Source organism: Peromyscus maniculatus, chromosome X, assembly GCF_049852395.1.
Source record: "Peromyscus maniculatus bairdii isolate BWxNUB_F1_BW_parent chromosome X, HU_Pman_BW_mat_3.1, whole genome shotgun sequence".
NCBI lineage: Eukaryota > Metazoa > Chordata > Mammalia > Rodentia > Cricetidae > Peromyscus > Peromyscus maniculatus.
In genome coordinates this window covers 36,346,440-36,362,101 of record NC_134875.1, presented here as the reverse complement: position 1 = coordinate 36,362,101, position 15,662 = coordinate 36,346,440, and the positions used below count along the sequence as shown (strand labels likewise).

Genomic DNA, 15,662 nt, shown 5'->3' with positions numbered 1-15,662 from the left:
AATTAGAGGAGGTGTTAGTTCATTAACCGGCATGAACATCCAATTTAAACTAAGTTATACCAGTAATACATGCCTTTTCATTTAATCAGATAATAACTTGCCAAAAAGGAACATCCCCAAAATTAGTCTTGGGGAACGGTTTTTGTTTTTGTCTTTTAGGAGAATGAAGGTCAAGGCATCTGAAGAACACTGGACAAATGAGACAACTGAATAAGAGGGACAAATCGTCTATCCCAGGAAACAGTGAAATGGTGTATGGGTATATCATTTATAAAATTTTATGTCTTCCTAAATATTTGTTTCTGCTCTTCTCTAAAGAAATTTAACACTATTGATCTTCTAATAGTCCCAATTCAATTAAAATTTAAAGCTGAATTATTTGGAATTGGAGAATGGCTCTCTCCTTCTTTAAACTTAAGTATGTTGTTAAAAGGAAAATGCAAACTCCCTGTATCATGACAGAATAAAAGAGCCATCTTCTGCTATGGGACAGCCAAATTAATTAAGGGACTATTTTATTACTAATCTCAACTCTTTGATTCTATTCTGATTCTTTAAACTTTTCTTAAAGTATGAATTTTATATCAAAATTTATGAGATTAATATATATATATATATATATACATTTTAAACTTTGTTAAGATATGAATAGTCATATAGAGTACTAACTAATTCTAGAAAGAAAAAAGCTCCAATTATGCTACATATATATGTCGTTGTGTTCGAGTCTCTTATCAGTTTTCCGAAGGAAATCACAGCCATGCCTAACATCAACTGAAGTCTCCAGGAAGAAGATGGGGCCCCACAACAACAACAATTCCTTGTGGACAATAATAACATCATTAAGCTGACAAATATCATCTACAGATCAGCTTTGGACTAAAAAGTGCTCAGAGCAATCAATTTTGAGAGGGCTAGCTGAGATGATCTAGTCTCAAAGACTACTTGAATAAGGACTTGAGATAAACTCTGAACTTTGGCATTATACACAGACTGGATAATGAAGGATATAGTTACCTTTCCTAGAATTTTAAAATTAACCTAAAATTTTTCTTTTCAGGATAAAGATACCTTTGCCCATACCCAGCAGGAAGTATTTTTAAGAATATGACTCCCACATTCCCAAAGAGGTGGTGTGGGGTGGGTGGTTTTTTGGTCTTTTAATGGGTTTTGGATCTGGGATAATTCTCTTGGTTTATGGGGTTGGTTACAATTTGTTATCAGGGGTAAGGAAAAGGGCTAAGCATAGAAGATTAGATTTAAGTTCTAGTTTAAAAAAAAAAGAAAAAGACAATTACTAGTTTTAAATACTTTACATTGGATTGGATTGTTTTATATTTTATACAAATTATATATATTGAAATAGATATTGGTAGAAAATGCTATATGTATGTTTGTAATTGTACTTATACTGTTAATTTAACAATGTAATGCAATTTTCTGATCCTTGAATGTTATTATTACCAACTATTAGGATATAAAGAAATTAAAGTTTGTAGTTAGACATTATAATAGAACTTTTAGTCATATTAGGTATGTTTTTAAAATTGAGCAGATATATTTTAGATAGACAGGTCATCTTCAAACCCTTCAGAGATATACAGAATATGACATTTAAAATGTTTTAATAACTTAGAAAATTTTTCTTTTTGTTATGACTATGAGACATGTCAGCTCCTGGCAGTACCAATCTACTTCAGAGAAAATATGAGCATTGAAGAAACTGCATATGGAGTTAACATTCTTTGTGGCAAAAGTTAGCCACTGGACAACAAAGTATCCTTGACAGGACAGAAGGTAGATTAGGAGGTAGAGCCATGCTGCGGGACAGGCTTTGAGGGTTTATATCAGTGGTTCTCAACATGTGGGTCACAACCCCTTCAGGAGTCAAAAGATCCTTTCACAGGAGTTGCCTAAGAGCATCAGAAAACACAAATATTTACATTATTATTTATAACAGTAGCAAAATTACAGTTACAAAACAGCAACGAAAATAATTTTATGGTTGGGGGTCACCAGAACATGAGGAACTATATTTAAGGGTCACAGCATTAGGGAGGTAGAGAACCACTGGTTTGTAGCTTCCCCAACATCTTGCTCTCTCACTTTTCACTTCCAGTGTGGATGAAATGTGATCTCTCTGCTGCCATGCCTTGCCTTTATGGACTCTGCTCCTCTGTAACGATAAGCTAAACAAACCTTTCCCTCCCACAGATTGATTTTGATAATGGTATTTATCATAGTAACAGAAAAGTAACTAACGCGTTCTGAATTCCAGACAGGCCTTGAATTTGTGGTATACCTCAATTTGTGATTTTCCTCCAACATGCTAAGATCATAGGTGGTCACCACTCTGTCTTAAGCAAATGATTCTGAGCACTTCTGTGCGTGTGGAAATCTTGATTCGACTCTCCTTAAGAATATGTTGGTATGTAAAATGAATAAAAATTTATTAAAAAAAAGAATATAGGTTAAAATGTCACAGTCGTATCCAGGGCTCGCATACTTTTTCCTCTCCAGGCACGACAAGCCACAATCTAGGTCCCCATAACAAGCATCCATTGCCTTAATCACATTTGTCATTATTACAAGAGAGTTCTAGCATAAACAATTCCTGTGACATCCTTGTGTTAAACAATCTACTTTAGTAATCCAACCTGATAATGTACAATTACTTTGTTCTGAAGTTGGGGGCCATGATGTTGTGAGTCTGTGCTTGGCTAGCATGTGTGAAGTCCTGGTTCTGATCTCCAGCGCCTCAAAGACAGGGCATGGGGATGCAAACTTGTAATTCTAGCTCTGGGCAGGTGGAAGCAGGAGGATCAGAGATTCAAGGTCATCCTTGGCTACACAGCAAATTGAAGGCCAGCCTGGGGTATATCAGACCCTGTCTCAGAAAATGAAACACAGATATCATACTGAAGTCTGGTGGTTTCCTTTTTAGAGCTAAGAGATTTGTTTTATTTCAGTAACAGTTAATTGGCATATTAATATATCTATGTCAAAGAGATACTGAATATTTTAGATCAATTGTCATATTCACACAGTTAATAGAGATGTGAGAAGAATGAAAACATTGGAAGACAGCCCTGTATTATTTAGTAAAATGAAAGGCAAATATTTCAACAATTATTACTCTGGGGACATTTTAACCACTTCAATTCTTCAGCACTTTCTTTAAAACACTCAGCCTACACTGTGGTTTACACCAGGCAGAGAAAAACAGAGAAAATCTGCTTCCATGTCATTGTGGGAAACACAGGCACTTTAGCAAACTAAAGCAAGAAAAAGAACCTAGGGACTGGAGAGATGGCTCAGAGGTTTAGATCACTGGCTGCTCTTTCAGAGGTCCTGAGTTCAATTTGCAGCAACCACGTAGGAGCTCACAACTGTCTATAATGGGATCTAGTGTCCTCTTCTGGTGTGCAGGCATGCATGCAGACAAAGCACCCATATTCATAAAACACACAAATAAATATTTTTTTGAAAAGAACCTAGTAGATGCACTCAACTCTTAAAGATGGAGTACAAAGTTAAGTACTAAAACCTGGTGAACAATGTATCTAAACTGATGTCAATGTAAACTTGAATTCCTAGTGGGTACACTTCAAAATTGTTTCTCCTTGATTTGAAGAACATTCCAAAATTTGCCACAGAAATCATTAAACAACTTTGACCATATGAAAATTCTATTAATGACTTGCACTAAGACCTGCAGCTGTCCAGAGCTGGATCTGCCTAGGGACAGGCTCACCTTTCACCCCGGAAGAAACCACAGCACTAGCAAACTCCCAGTAGAAACAAATACCAAGGGCTTTTAATTAGACAGAAGTGAACATTACTTTAGAACTGTGCTTTAACCACTCTTTACATATTTAAGAATATTCCGTGGAGGCAGAGGCAGGCAGATATCTGTGAGTTCAAAACCAGCCTGGTCCACAAAACAAGTTCCAGGACAGCCAGGACGTTTGTTACACTTAGAAACTCTATCTAGAAAAACTGAGAGAGAGAGAGAGAGAGAGAGAGAGAGAGAGAGAGAGAGAGAGAGAGAGAGAGAGAGAGAGAGAGAGAGAAAGAGAGAGACAGAGAGAGAGACAGAGAGACAGAGAGAGACAGAGAGACAGAGACAGAGAGAGAATATTCCTTTATCTATTATCCTTCTACTTGTTTGAAGTCACAATTTCCCCCAAACAATATTATCAACTTAACACTGCCAAAACAAAAAACAAAAACTGTAGCTCATTATAGGGGCCAAAAGATGTGTTATTGTAGGATCATGTTATAAAAGGTAACTAGAGAAAGCAGGCAATTAATTACAATCCTGGGACCCACATTATCAAAGCACTGCTTTAATATAAAATCATACTAATAGGCAACCATAGAATTACATACTCAGAAAGCATTTGTAGAAAAGCAAAGGAAAAATAAAGATTTTATACTGACAGATTCTAGTAGCTCCTTTAGGCAACAGGGGAATACCCATGCCTATAATGTCAAACAGAGACACCAGCATGGACCCAGGGAACCCAGCATGCACCCTAGGACCCTGAATTGTAACAGAAGCATGTGGTACTTTCGGGGCTGGCAAGAGACAGTTCATTTTTTTCTGATGGCTGCCGAGACTGAAGCCACTGGGGCTACTGATAGCTTCTGTTGTTATGGATCATGAAATGGGACCTGACATACTTAATATGCTTGTCTAATTTATAGCCTTGATAGAAAAAAATCTATGCCATGCCACAGGCATGTTTCTGCTCAGGATTAGTGTAATCTGACACTGGCCAATGACTCCCCTTTTCATCATCTGGCTATAAGAATTGATCAGTAAGAAATGATCTCTCTAACATGTGATCATGTCTACTAGGGCTGAGGAGGCAGTTCAGTTGGTAAAGTGTTTGTCTTGCAAGAATGGGAAGACACGGGAAAATGAGTTCAATCCCCAGAAGCCATGCTTAAAAGCCAAAAGTGAAGCCATGTCCTTGTCATCACAGAGCTAGGGAGGTGGCATTAGGCTGCTTCCTGTATGTTAGTGGCCAGCCAGTCTAGCTTACTTGGTGATTTCCAATTCAGTGAAAGACTTTGCCTCGAAAGACCAAGTGGAAGGCACTTGAGGAACAACATCTAAAGCTGTTCTCTAATATCTACTACACATACACACATTCAGACAGACACAACTTCTAGTCAGTGTACTCTTCTACATGAACATGTATGTGGGCACATACACACACACACACATACACACACACACACACACACACACACACACACACACACACACAAGGTTTACTGAATGACTTTATGTGAATGTTCCCATCCTTACTAGTTAGTCAGGAAACTTTTTTAGCTTTCTTTTTATTTATTCTTTGTGTCTTTCATATCTTGTATCTTGAGCCCATTCATTTTTTGTTCCTATGTATTTGTCCTATGTCCTTGCATCCCCTATCCCAATAAAATTTACGAGAAAAAAAGAAAAATAAAGGAGAAAAATCTACTCACGGAAGTGTGCCACAATGAGTCTTGCAGTAAACCCTTTTGTCCATTTATCTTTACTTGGAAGAGTTCATTGCAAATAGTCATCGGTCTGGTTTGAGGCCTCTGGTTTCTGCTACACTATCAATGCCTGGCCCTCACTGGACTCCTCTTGGTCATACTGTTGTTGCCTTGTGTCGTGGAGATCCTTCAGCTTTTGATCTGCAGGACTGGCCCCTTCACGTATTCCAGTAGATCACAGATGGTGCAGTTATTGGGGTGGGCCAAACCATAGCCCTGGTTCTGGGCCTGGTCATCCCACCAGCTCTCCCCTGTCTCCACCACCAGTGTCAGCTCTCCTGCATTGCCTTGGTGAGTATACCATTTGCAGCAATGAGCAAGGGGCCAGTTCTCCTGCTTTCATTTCCTCAAGGTCAGTTCTTCCACACCTATACCTTCAAGGTCAGCTCTACTATGTTGTCCAGGCACGGCATAGTGGCTACTCTCCCGAGTGCTGCAGCTGGTGATGAGCAGGGCCAGCTCTCCCACTCTTATGACCTCAGGGCCAAGCTCTTCCACCTGCCGCAGGCATTGATGGGTGTGTGTGTGTGTGTGGGGAATCTCTCTCCTGCCCATGCTGCCACATGACAGGTGAGTAATAAGGACAGTTCTCCCATGCTTGCAACTTTGGGGCTGGCTCACCCACACCTCCGCCAACCGGATTGAGTCTATTGTGCTGCCCAGCCAAGGTACAGGGTCTGCTTTCCTGAGTGCATTTGGTGGCAGCTAGGGGCAGCTTTCCTGTCCTTATGACCTCAAGGTCAGCTCTTCCACCTGCCTCAGGTGTTGATTGGTGTGTTGGGGGAAGGGTATCTCTCCTCAACCCATGCCACCAAATGACAGATGGGTAATAGAGACAGATGTCTCATACTCACAATGTCGGGGCTGGCTCACACACACCTCCACCAATGGGGTTGACTCTGTTGTGCTTCCCAAGTAGGTACAAAGCCTTCTCTCCTGAGTTTTGGAGCTGGTGGCAAGGGCAGGGATGGGGCAGTTATGCCTTGCTGACATCAGGGCCAGCTCTCACACCTGCCTCAGGTGTTGACTGGGAAGGAGGAAATCTCATCCCCATCCATGTTACCATATGGTAGATAAGCGCCAGAGCCAGCTCTTCCATGCTCACATTCCCAGGCCAGCTCACTTGTGCCTTCATCAACAGGGTCAGTTCTGCTGAGCTGCCAGATGAGGCACAGGGCTCACTGTCCCAAGTATTGCAGCTGGTAAAGGGGTCACCTCCCTCATCAGCTGGATGCAGTAGGGGCTAGGTGGAGGGCATCTTTCCCTCATCCCCACCACCACACCAACAAGGAAACTTTTATGTTGAGACCTCACAATCAAAACAATTAGAAAGCATTCAGTAGATAATGTTTTTTTTTTCTCTTCTTCAGTGTGGCTTCAAAGAATGTTGGCTTAATTTTCATAATTTTTTGTGTGCATAATACCTAAAAATAAAATTATCACATACACACACTAAAACAGAATACTGGGAGAAAAGAAACATTGTCTTCTATTCTGAAGCAAACAGATCTATTACTCTGGTCCAGGGGATGGTGGTAAAAGAGGGTACGTGGTCAGAGTAAACCCACTCTCACACTGAGTGGAAAAGGATTTTTCCTTTCTGTTTAAAGATCATTTTATTGATAATTTACACACATATCCTACCAATCCCCAGAGACTCATGAAGCAAATATATTGCAATTTCACTGCTTTATTGCAAATAAAAATAGGGTGAGATACAAAGAGGAGGAGAATAAAATAATGCATAGGTAGCAGCAGAAACATCTGTTTCTGTCTCCTGAGCAAGGGTGGTTCCCTGGGGCTCCTCCACAGTCTTCAGGGAATGGTGCAAGGGCACCATGGAGAACACTTCAGAGCACTTACAACCTCAGTCTTTTCCTGTATTTGATTCTCCTGCTCTTAAGCCAGTTCTACAAGGAAAAGAGAAAAAGACTGTCTTAGTCAGGATCATAACTGCAGAGCACATCATGTAAGTTTATATACCAGTGAGATTTTACATTCCATGAGAGAACCTTTCTTATTGCTCTAACTCCAATTTCAACTCCTCCAACTCCAATCCCAGTTCTAATTCAAATTCTAATTCCATGAGGGACTGAGGGTGTTGCACAGGGAACAGTGTTTGCTAGAATGTGTGAGGCCCTGGGCTCTATCCTCAGTACTACAAAAAGGAACCCTGAGGAATCCCATAGAACAGATGACATCATAGCCCATCATCCTTCAGCAAATTCTCCCTAGCCCCAGCCCTGTGGCAAAGTTTTGGAGACTTTGACTCTCCTCTCCAATTACATATATATATTTTTGAGAAATGGATTCTCTGTGCAGCCCTGGCTATACTGGAACTCACTTTGTAGACCAGGCTGGCCTTGAACTCAGAGAACCACCTGCCCTTTCCTCCAAGTGCTGGTATTAAGATGTTCACAACCATGCTGAGCTCCAATTATATTTCAATGCCTTCTTCAAGAAGAAGACACAGATACAGCTTATGAGTTACTGTTGGGCATTTCTGTGATGAGATGTCAAAGAAAGGGTAATCTCTAAATTCCAGTGTACTATGAAAAGGCAAAAGGCATTAAGTTCCCCTGTCTTCTCACTACCTTCCTTTATGAGGGCTCCATTGCATTAACCTTTTGAATGCTCCCAAGCTTTGAACTGTGAGTCAAAAACTCTATTCCCTGTTTGTGGCATCTTTCCTGGTCACCCATCATATTATTGGAAGTCCTTTTCCCTCAGTCAGTACAGTCTACAAAGTCCAGAGCAATGTGCTGAGGAGTTACAGCAGTGGTTCTCAACCTCCCCAATGCTGTGATCCTCTAACACAGTTCCTCATGTTGAGGTGACATCCTACCATAAAATTATTTTGTTGTTACTTTATAACTATAATTTTACTACTGTTGTTAATCCTAATGTAAATATCTGATTTATAGGATATCTGATATGCAACCCCTGTGGAAGGGCTCACATGTTGAGAACAGCTGATATACACAGGAAAGAGGGGCTTGAGCAAGTTGCCTCCGGGTTCCTTTTCTTGACTTTTGAGTGTCTGCTAGAAGATGCAAGAGAAAGGAAAATAGCTTATTTCTGGCCTACCAACTCCTCTGGTGGGCAGCAACACGAACCTTTTGTTCATGGTCTGAGAATTAAGAATTGTGTAAGGGCAGGGCATTTACCTCCGTGGCAGAGTGCTTAGCTAGCAAACACAAGTCCTCATGTTTGATTCCCAATACACACACACACACACACACACACACACACAGAGAGAGAGAGAGAGAGAGAGAGAGAGAGAGAGAGAGAGAGAGAGAACCAGACAAAAAGTACTATATTTACCTCCCTTGTGATGTTGGCTATGTTTTTTTTTCCTTTTTTGTGTGATATATATTTTTTATTTTACAATACCATTCAGTGGTGGCGCGCGCCTTTAATCCCAGCACTCGGGAGGCAGAGGCAGGTGGATCTCTGTGAGTTCGAGGCCAGCCTGGTCTACAAAGTGAGTTCCAGGAAAGGCGCAAAGCTACACAGAGAAACTCCATCTTGAAAAAACAAACAAACAAACAAAAACAAAACAAAACAAAACAAAAGGTGTGATAGTAAATGGGAACATTATCTTCCCCCTTACTCATGGTGGTCAGGTCACTTTGCCCTCAGAATGCCATTGAGAGTATGCTATGTAAATTGAGGGAGGAACAAAGCAACTGAGCAAGTGTCAGTTTCTTAGTTGGCCAACTGGGACTTCACTTGACAAAGTGAAGTTCTGAAACTTTACCTGAGCCAGATCGGGTTGTGATCCTGGCCTATCACCTTGTGGTACAGCTTCAGAGGCCTCCTGTATTGCTCTGGCATTCTAGAAAGATCTTAATTTGATCTGTAGGCCATCACTGCACCATCCGGGGGGAGGGGGGAGGCTCTGAGCACCAAAGCTAAAGTTCGTGTTTATGTTTCCTGTCTTTCTCGCTGCCTTTTGCCGGCACACATTTTACAGCTTGTGTTCACCTAGGCAGTCATATTGTCAACTTATTACAACTAGTAAGTAATTACACTGCCTGAGCAAATGAAGGGCTTCATGTTCCCACATATGACAACTCTTCTTTACTCTCAACAAATGAAACAGAATACATTCTTTTTGTTTTGTTTTTTCGAGACAGGGTTTCTCTGTGTAGTTTTGGTGCCTGTCTTGGATCTCACTCTGCAGACTAGGCTGGCCTCGAACTCACAGAGATCCTGACTCTGCCTCCCAGCTGCTGCGATTAAAGGTATGTGCCACCACCGCCAAGCCAGAAATACATTCTTACATTTTTTTTTCTTCCAGGAAATAGTCACGGATGCATGCAGTGGTTTCCAACAGCCCCAGTGTGTAGGGTGAGCATGGTGCAAGTTTGTACATCATTCTTTCCTAACATTTCCTCAGATCAGCTGAAAACCATCCAAATTTGTTTCTTTTAGGTTGCTTAGCTTTTTGGACAAATTTCCAAAGACTGCTCACCTTCATCTATCTCTACTACAATGTACAATCTAGTTTGTTAGTGGTGTATTCAGAGCACATCAGTGTGGTTCAGAAAATTAAAGCTCATGAATGGTTTTTCCAGGAAAACTAAGCATCAGGACTTGAGGCATCCCTCATTCTGACCAGTCTCTGTTTAATTAAATGATTTTGCACTCTAATACCTGAATGTTTATAAATTCCCTCCATAAGTATAGAGTGTTAATATAGTTTATTTTTAAAACAATTCATTGTCCTGAATCCCTACACTGCACTAATTTGAGTGACTTATATGTTAACCTTAAGCTTAATATGACTCTACACACAAATGCTACCTAAAAGGACTCCAGAATTAAATATAACTTTATATGCATCTATAACCTATACATTTCTACATAATTTGTACAATTATTTGCACATAGACTGAATGAATGTGCATTTTTGTAACTCAGAATATGTATTAATAATTTATTCATAAAAATAAATAACACAGAGTCTCCTTATGTTTAAGGAATAAAACTGGTTCTGTGAAGGCTAAAGAAACTCCATTTTGTGTTCGGCATCCATCTTGGTACCCACTAGCCATTTGTTGCTGACTCCAGACACTGGAAGATGAGTAACCCTGACTTAGTGACCCTCCCCCACAAAAATGTACAGCCGTGACTATCTGCTTGCTATCAGGTGACTAACTGCACTTCAGCTTTTCTAGCCTGCTTATGCACACATCCAAGGACTAGTATGAGGTTGACTTGACTACCTAGTCCTGGCAGAGCAGAACAGCTCCTGGCTTACTTGTGTTCACAGTCTTCTTGTGCTTTTCACCCTTAAAAATCCTCCCCTCACTCTCCTTCACATGGCAAACTCAAATTTAGCTCAGAGATTATTGTCTTGCTAGCAGCTTTAATACATTTAGCTAATTATAATCCAAACTGAGCCTGTGTTCCCCCTCCCCGGGGGGTCATGAACTCTATAACTGTTCAATAGTATTTTTTTTTTATTTAGGAAGTCATGTTCTCTCTGAAAATGAGACATTATGGTATTGTGGAACTTTCTTATTCCGTTTCCCATGTATAAAACCGACAAAGTTCAAAACTCATTTCCCAGCTGGGCATGGTGGTGGCACATGCCTTTAATCTCAGCAATCTGGAGGTAGAGACAATCAGATCTCTGTGAGGGAAGCCATCCTGGTCTACAAAGTGAGTTCCACAAGATCCAGGGCTATGTAGAGAGACCCTTGCCTCAAAACAAAAACCCTCATTTACCAAGTAGAGAGAAGTAAAATCTTCACAATAACTTCACCCATAGGACAAAGGTATCCAGGACCTGACACAAGTTCTAGAATGGCTGTTTTCTTTCTAGTTACTGACCTGCACTCTGGATTCTGTCACACCTATCCATCTTGCAAGTTCCTTTCTGTGGGCAAAAGTTGCAAATGTTCGGTATTTGGCATCATCTGTTTTGTGACATTCACTTTGAGGACTTTGAGGCTTTTAAAATGTATTTCTACCAATGATATTTTATTTTCTATGTGCTAGTGATAGATATGTGAAAAAAACTGAATAAGTCCCTAAGACACTCAGACACAATTTGAAAATCACTAAAACAGAAAACAAAACATGATACAAAATGTTACTGACATCAACACGTGTTGATACAACAGAGCTGTGAACATAATCACAGGGAGGAAAGGTTTTGGGAACTTTGTCAGACTGGAAAGAGAAATTCAAATAAAAGAAAATGGATTAATTAAAATGGAATTCCTAATGTTCAATTATCATGCGAAAATGTTCAACCTGCTGATTATCAGGGAAAGAAAATACTAAAGCCACAACAGGTACAAAAACACTGTTTAAAAGTCTCACAATGCTAGCAGCACAAGCTTGTACTACCAGAATGAGGGATCTGAACCAAGCTCTCTGGAAGTTGCAGGCCAGCCTGGGCTGGAAAGTGAGTTTCTGTATCAGTAAGAGAATCAGGAGAAAAGGAGGGGTGGGGAAGGAGAGGAGATAGGTAAGTGGAAGGGGAAGGGAGGGGGGAGAAAGGAGAAGGGTTTGAGGGAGGAGAGAGGAAAAGCCAGACTGTGGTGTTGCGCTCTTGGCTCTTCTGGGGTTTGCTTTTGTTGTTCTCCTGGCACAGGCCTCCTGGAGCCAAGGAGCTGAGGATGACCTTGAACTTCTTACCCTCATGCTGCCACCTCCCAAGTGCCCAAGTGGAGAGATTGCAAACCAGGACTAGCAGCACGCATTTGATTGATTGATTGAGATCACGTTTCAGGCTATAGCCCAAGATGTCCTGGAATTTGCAGGGAGCCTTTTGCCTGAGCTGTGTTGCTTGGGCCGCAAGTCACTATACTCAGCACTTTATCTTGCTTTTAGGGACAGTTTTTTTTTTCTTGAGTAGAAATTTTAAGGGGAAGAATACTCCCTCTCCCACCCTGCAAAATACTCAACAGTAATAATGAAATCAGTGATTTAAGACAAATGTTCCAAAGCACTTATAAAAATATAACTTAATGCAGAAACTGCATGATGCACAATTTAGTGAAATTTTAAGCAAACACCAACATGCATTTCCTCAGCCACCCTCAGACTTCTCACTCCTGCTCTAACCTTGTTTCAAGTCATTTAAATACTTCATGAAAATATCTTTGTTCCTGCTTTCCCACTCCCCTTTACCCCAGAACCCAAGTGCAGAAGACTGGGGTCTCGTAGCCTGGAGTCTGTAGGCCGATTTTATTTTAAGAGCGGTTAGAGAAGGACCTGGGAAAGATCAGAGGCCTCCCTTGAGTACTTTCTGTTCCCAGTACAAGCCAGACACTGTTCTTACCTTGCTTCAGCACTGGGGTAGTGATTGCGTTCAAAAACACGCTCCAGCTTCTGCAGCTGGAACTCAGTGAACCTGTGGCGGAGGCGGTGCAGCCGGCCTGGTGGACCTGGTAGAAGCTGATGGCCATTTGTCCTTCCAGGGATCTGCTCCTCTCCTTGGCCCTTATCTTGGCTATTGCTGCTGGGCTTGCCATCCACGAGAGCTGCACTGCCAACAGGAACTTCATCTCTGACCTCTTCTTTTGTACCTTCTCCTGCTGCTGCAGCCCCCAACACAAGGCCACCCTGACCACCCTCTTTCTCCTGACTTCCTTTCACATTCTGCAATGTTATCCATTCACTTGCTCCTGGACGGAGGAAACAAAAAGAGAATGATCAGAGATGGAATCAGAATCCAGGGTGAATGGGGAAGCACAGGGATGGGCTGCAGACTGAGCTGGCAAGCATCTGTCCACTTTCATCTGCAAAGAAACAGAGATAATTAGAGCACCTGGCCCAACCATGTACTGATCATTTCTTTCTTCTTCAACCTCATCAATTCCCAGATGAAGCAAGTGGGTGATGTCTTGAGGTTCCATTCCCTGAATGCTGTTGATGGTACTCATGCTCCTGCAGAGTGTCTAAGCCCAAGCGCTTGGAAGGGAACAAAAACATTGACCCATGACCTGAAAGAAAGTGTTCTCTTCTGGACTGGTCCTGATTACAATGTATCTGGTCAGTCACAGGCATCCTGTTCTGCCTGCTTTCTCAATGTCATTTACTGTGGGTTGAGCCTCTTCAGATTCAACCAGTGACAGCAGTTTAGGGTTGCAATGAGCAGAATGTGCTTGTGAGAACAGAATGGCACAATCCATGGGAATGCGGGGGTGTACATTTGGGCTTCTAAGACACAATCCTGCTGATTAGTGTGGCCTTGGTGATGAGGTATCATCCCAGGGAAGAGGACATGCTCAACTGTGCTGACAGATTTGAAGGGAATAAGACACAGTTCTCCCAGTAGCTCTGGAGTCTGGTTGAGAAATGTCAGTGAACACCTCTTGGCCTAGAATTCTACATCTGAGAGCTGGGACTTGACATAAATAAAGCAAATATGATCATATAGAAGATCTCTGCCTCTGAACGTTCACAAAGACAGAAGCTAGAGCCTGGCATGCTTCCAGGGTCTCTAGCTGTAGGATATTGAAAAGTGTATACAGAGGGTGCTGAAGGCTCAGGAGACCTATCACAGTGACCCACATCTCCCTGGAGCACTGGGGCAATTTACACTGTTTAGCATTGATTAATACTGTTAAGATTGGTTACAACCAGCGCTCCACCAGGGGCCTAGCCATGGATGTCTGCATCCAGATTCCTCAGTCCTTGGATGGGGTTTATGGCACAGCTATTAGGGTGCTTGGCCATCCCATCACCAGAGTAGGTAAGTCCCGGCTGTCTCTCGACCATTACCAGCAGTCTTTTGTGGGGGTATCTTTGTGGATTTCTGTGGGCCTCTTTAGCTCTTTGTTTCTTCCTTTTCTCATGTGGTCTTCATTTACCATGGGAGTCTAATTAGTGAGAAAGAGGAGGGTTTATATGAGTGAGAATTGTTGAAACCAAAGTTGGATAAAGCACAGGGACAAATAACCAAATGAATGGAAACACATGAACTATGAACCAAAGGCTGAGGGACCCCCAACTGGACCAGGTCCTCTGAATAGGTGAGACAGTCGATTGGCTTGATTTGTTTGGGAGGCATCTAGGCAGTGGTACCAGGTCCTGGGCTCGTTGCATGAGATAGCTGTTTGAAACCTGGGACTTATGCAGGGACGCTTGGCTCAATCTGGAAGGAGGGGAATGGATCTGCCTGGACTGAGTCTATCAGGTTGATCCCAGTCCTCGGGGGAGACCTTGATCTGGAGGAGGTGGGAATGGGGGGTAGTCTGGGGGGAAGGGGAGGGGGCAGGAAGGGAGAGAACAAGGGAATCTGTGGCTATTATGTAGAACTGAATAGTATTGTAAAATAAATAAAAAAAATATGATTAAAAAAAAAAAAGATTGGGCCGGGCGGTGGTGGCGCACGCCTTTAATCCCAGCACTCGGGAGGCAGAGGCAGGTGGATCTCTGTGAGTTCGAGGCCAGCCTGGTCTACCAAGTGAGTTCCAGGAAAGGCGCAAAGCTACACAAAGAAACCCTGTCTTGAAAAACAAAACAAAACAAAACAAAAAAAAAAAAGATTGGTTACAACCGAATACAATTATCTGTTGTCTGCTGAAATTCCCTTAAGTCCTTGATGTAAAATCCTTGATAAGACTTTATAGGACTAAGTGAATGTGTTAAGATATGCCTTTTATCTACATAGTCTTTTAAAAGTGTGACTATGTATGTGTGTACACATGTGCAAATGCAGGCGCATCTTTGGGAACTCTGACCATCTCCTTTGACATAGTTTCTCAATTGCCTAGAGGTCACAAATTAGGCTAGAATTGTACTAGTCAGCAAGTCCTGGGAACTTACCTGCCTCGACCCCATCAGTGCGGAGATTACAAATGAGAGCAAGCATCCCTGCAATTTCTACTTGGGTATGGGTATCTAGCTCAGGTCCTCAAGGTTGAGCACTTTACCAAATGAGCTATCTCCAGACCAAGGGCTGGCATACAACTGCTAGCTAGAGCGAGAAAAAGGGTGGACATGACAAAGTAGTTTAATGGGAGGTAAGTGAATTTTCAAAGGTGTGTTCAGTGGTCTCAGGAATGCTTACAAGGTAACTGGTAAAGAAGGATTGTATACATTAATCTGTGTTTTCATAATATTTCATTGAATATTTCATCAAATGT

At 41.8% G+C, this 15,662-nt stretch overlaps 1 protein-coding gene across 1 annotated transcript; it reads right to left on the bottom strand.

Moving 5' to 3' along the window:
• Nucleotides 1–7,265: 7,265 nt before the first annotated feature.
• Nucleotides 7,266–13,556, bottom strand: LOC143270885 (uncharacterized). Its single transcript, XM_076562146.1, has 3 exons — nucleotides 13,340–13,556; nucleotides 12,851–13,196; nucleotides 7,266–7,460 (listed from the first exon to the last, which is right to left on the bottom strand). The coding sequence occupies exons 1-3, from the start codon at nucleotides 13,452–13,454 to the stop codon at nucleotides 7,418–7,420; spliced, it is 504 nt and encodes a 167-aa protein (XP_076418261.1). The 5' UTR covers nucleotides 13,455–13,556; the 3' UTR covers nucleotides 7,266–7,417.
• Nucleotides 13,557–15,662: the final 2,106 nt, after the last annotated feature.

Coding starts and splice junctions, on each gene's coding strand:
- LOC143270885 (XM_076562146.1), bottom strand. CDS start 13,454: ATGAGTACCATCAACAGCATTCAGGGAATGGAACCTCAAGACATCACC. Junction 13,197..13,339: donor TCAGTACATGGTTGGGCCAG/GTGCTCTAATTA, acceptor TCCTCCGTCCAG/GAGCAAGTGAATGGATAACA. Junction 7,461..12,850: donor TACCCCAGTGCTGAAGCAAG/GTAAGAACAGTG, acceptor TTTTCCTTGTAG/AACTGGCTTAAGAGCAGGAG.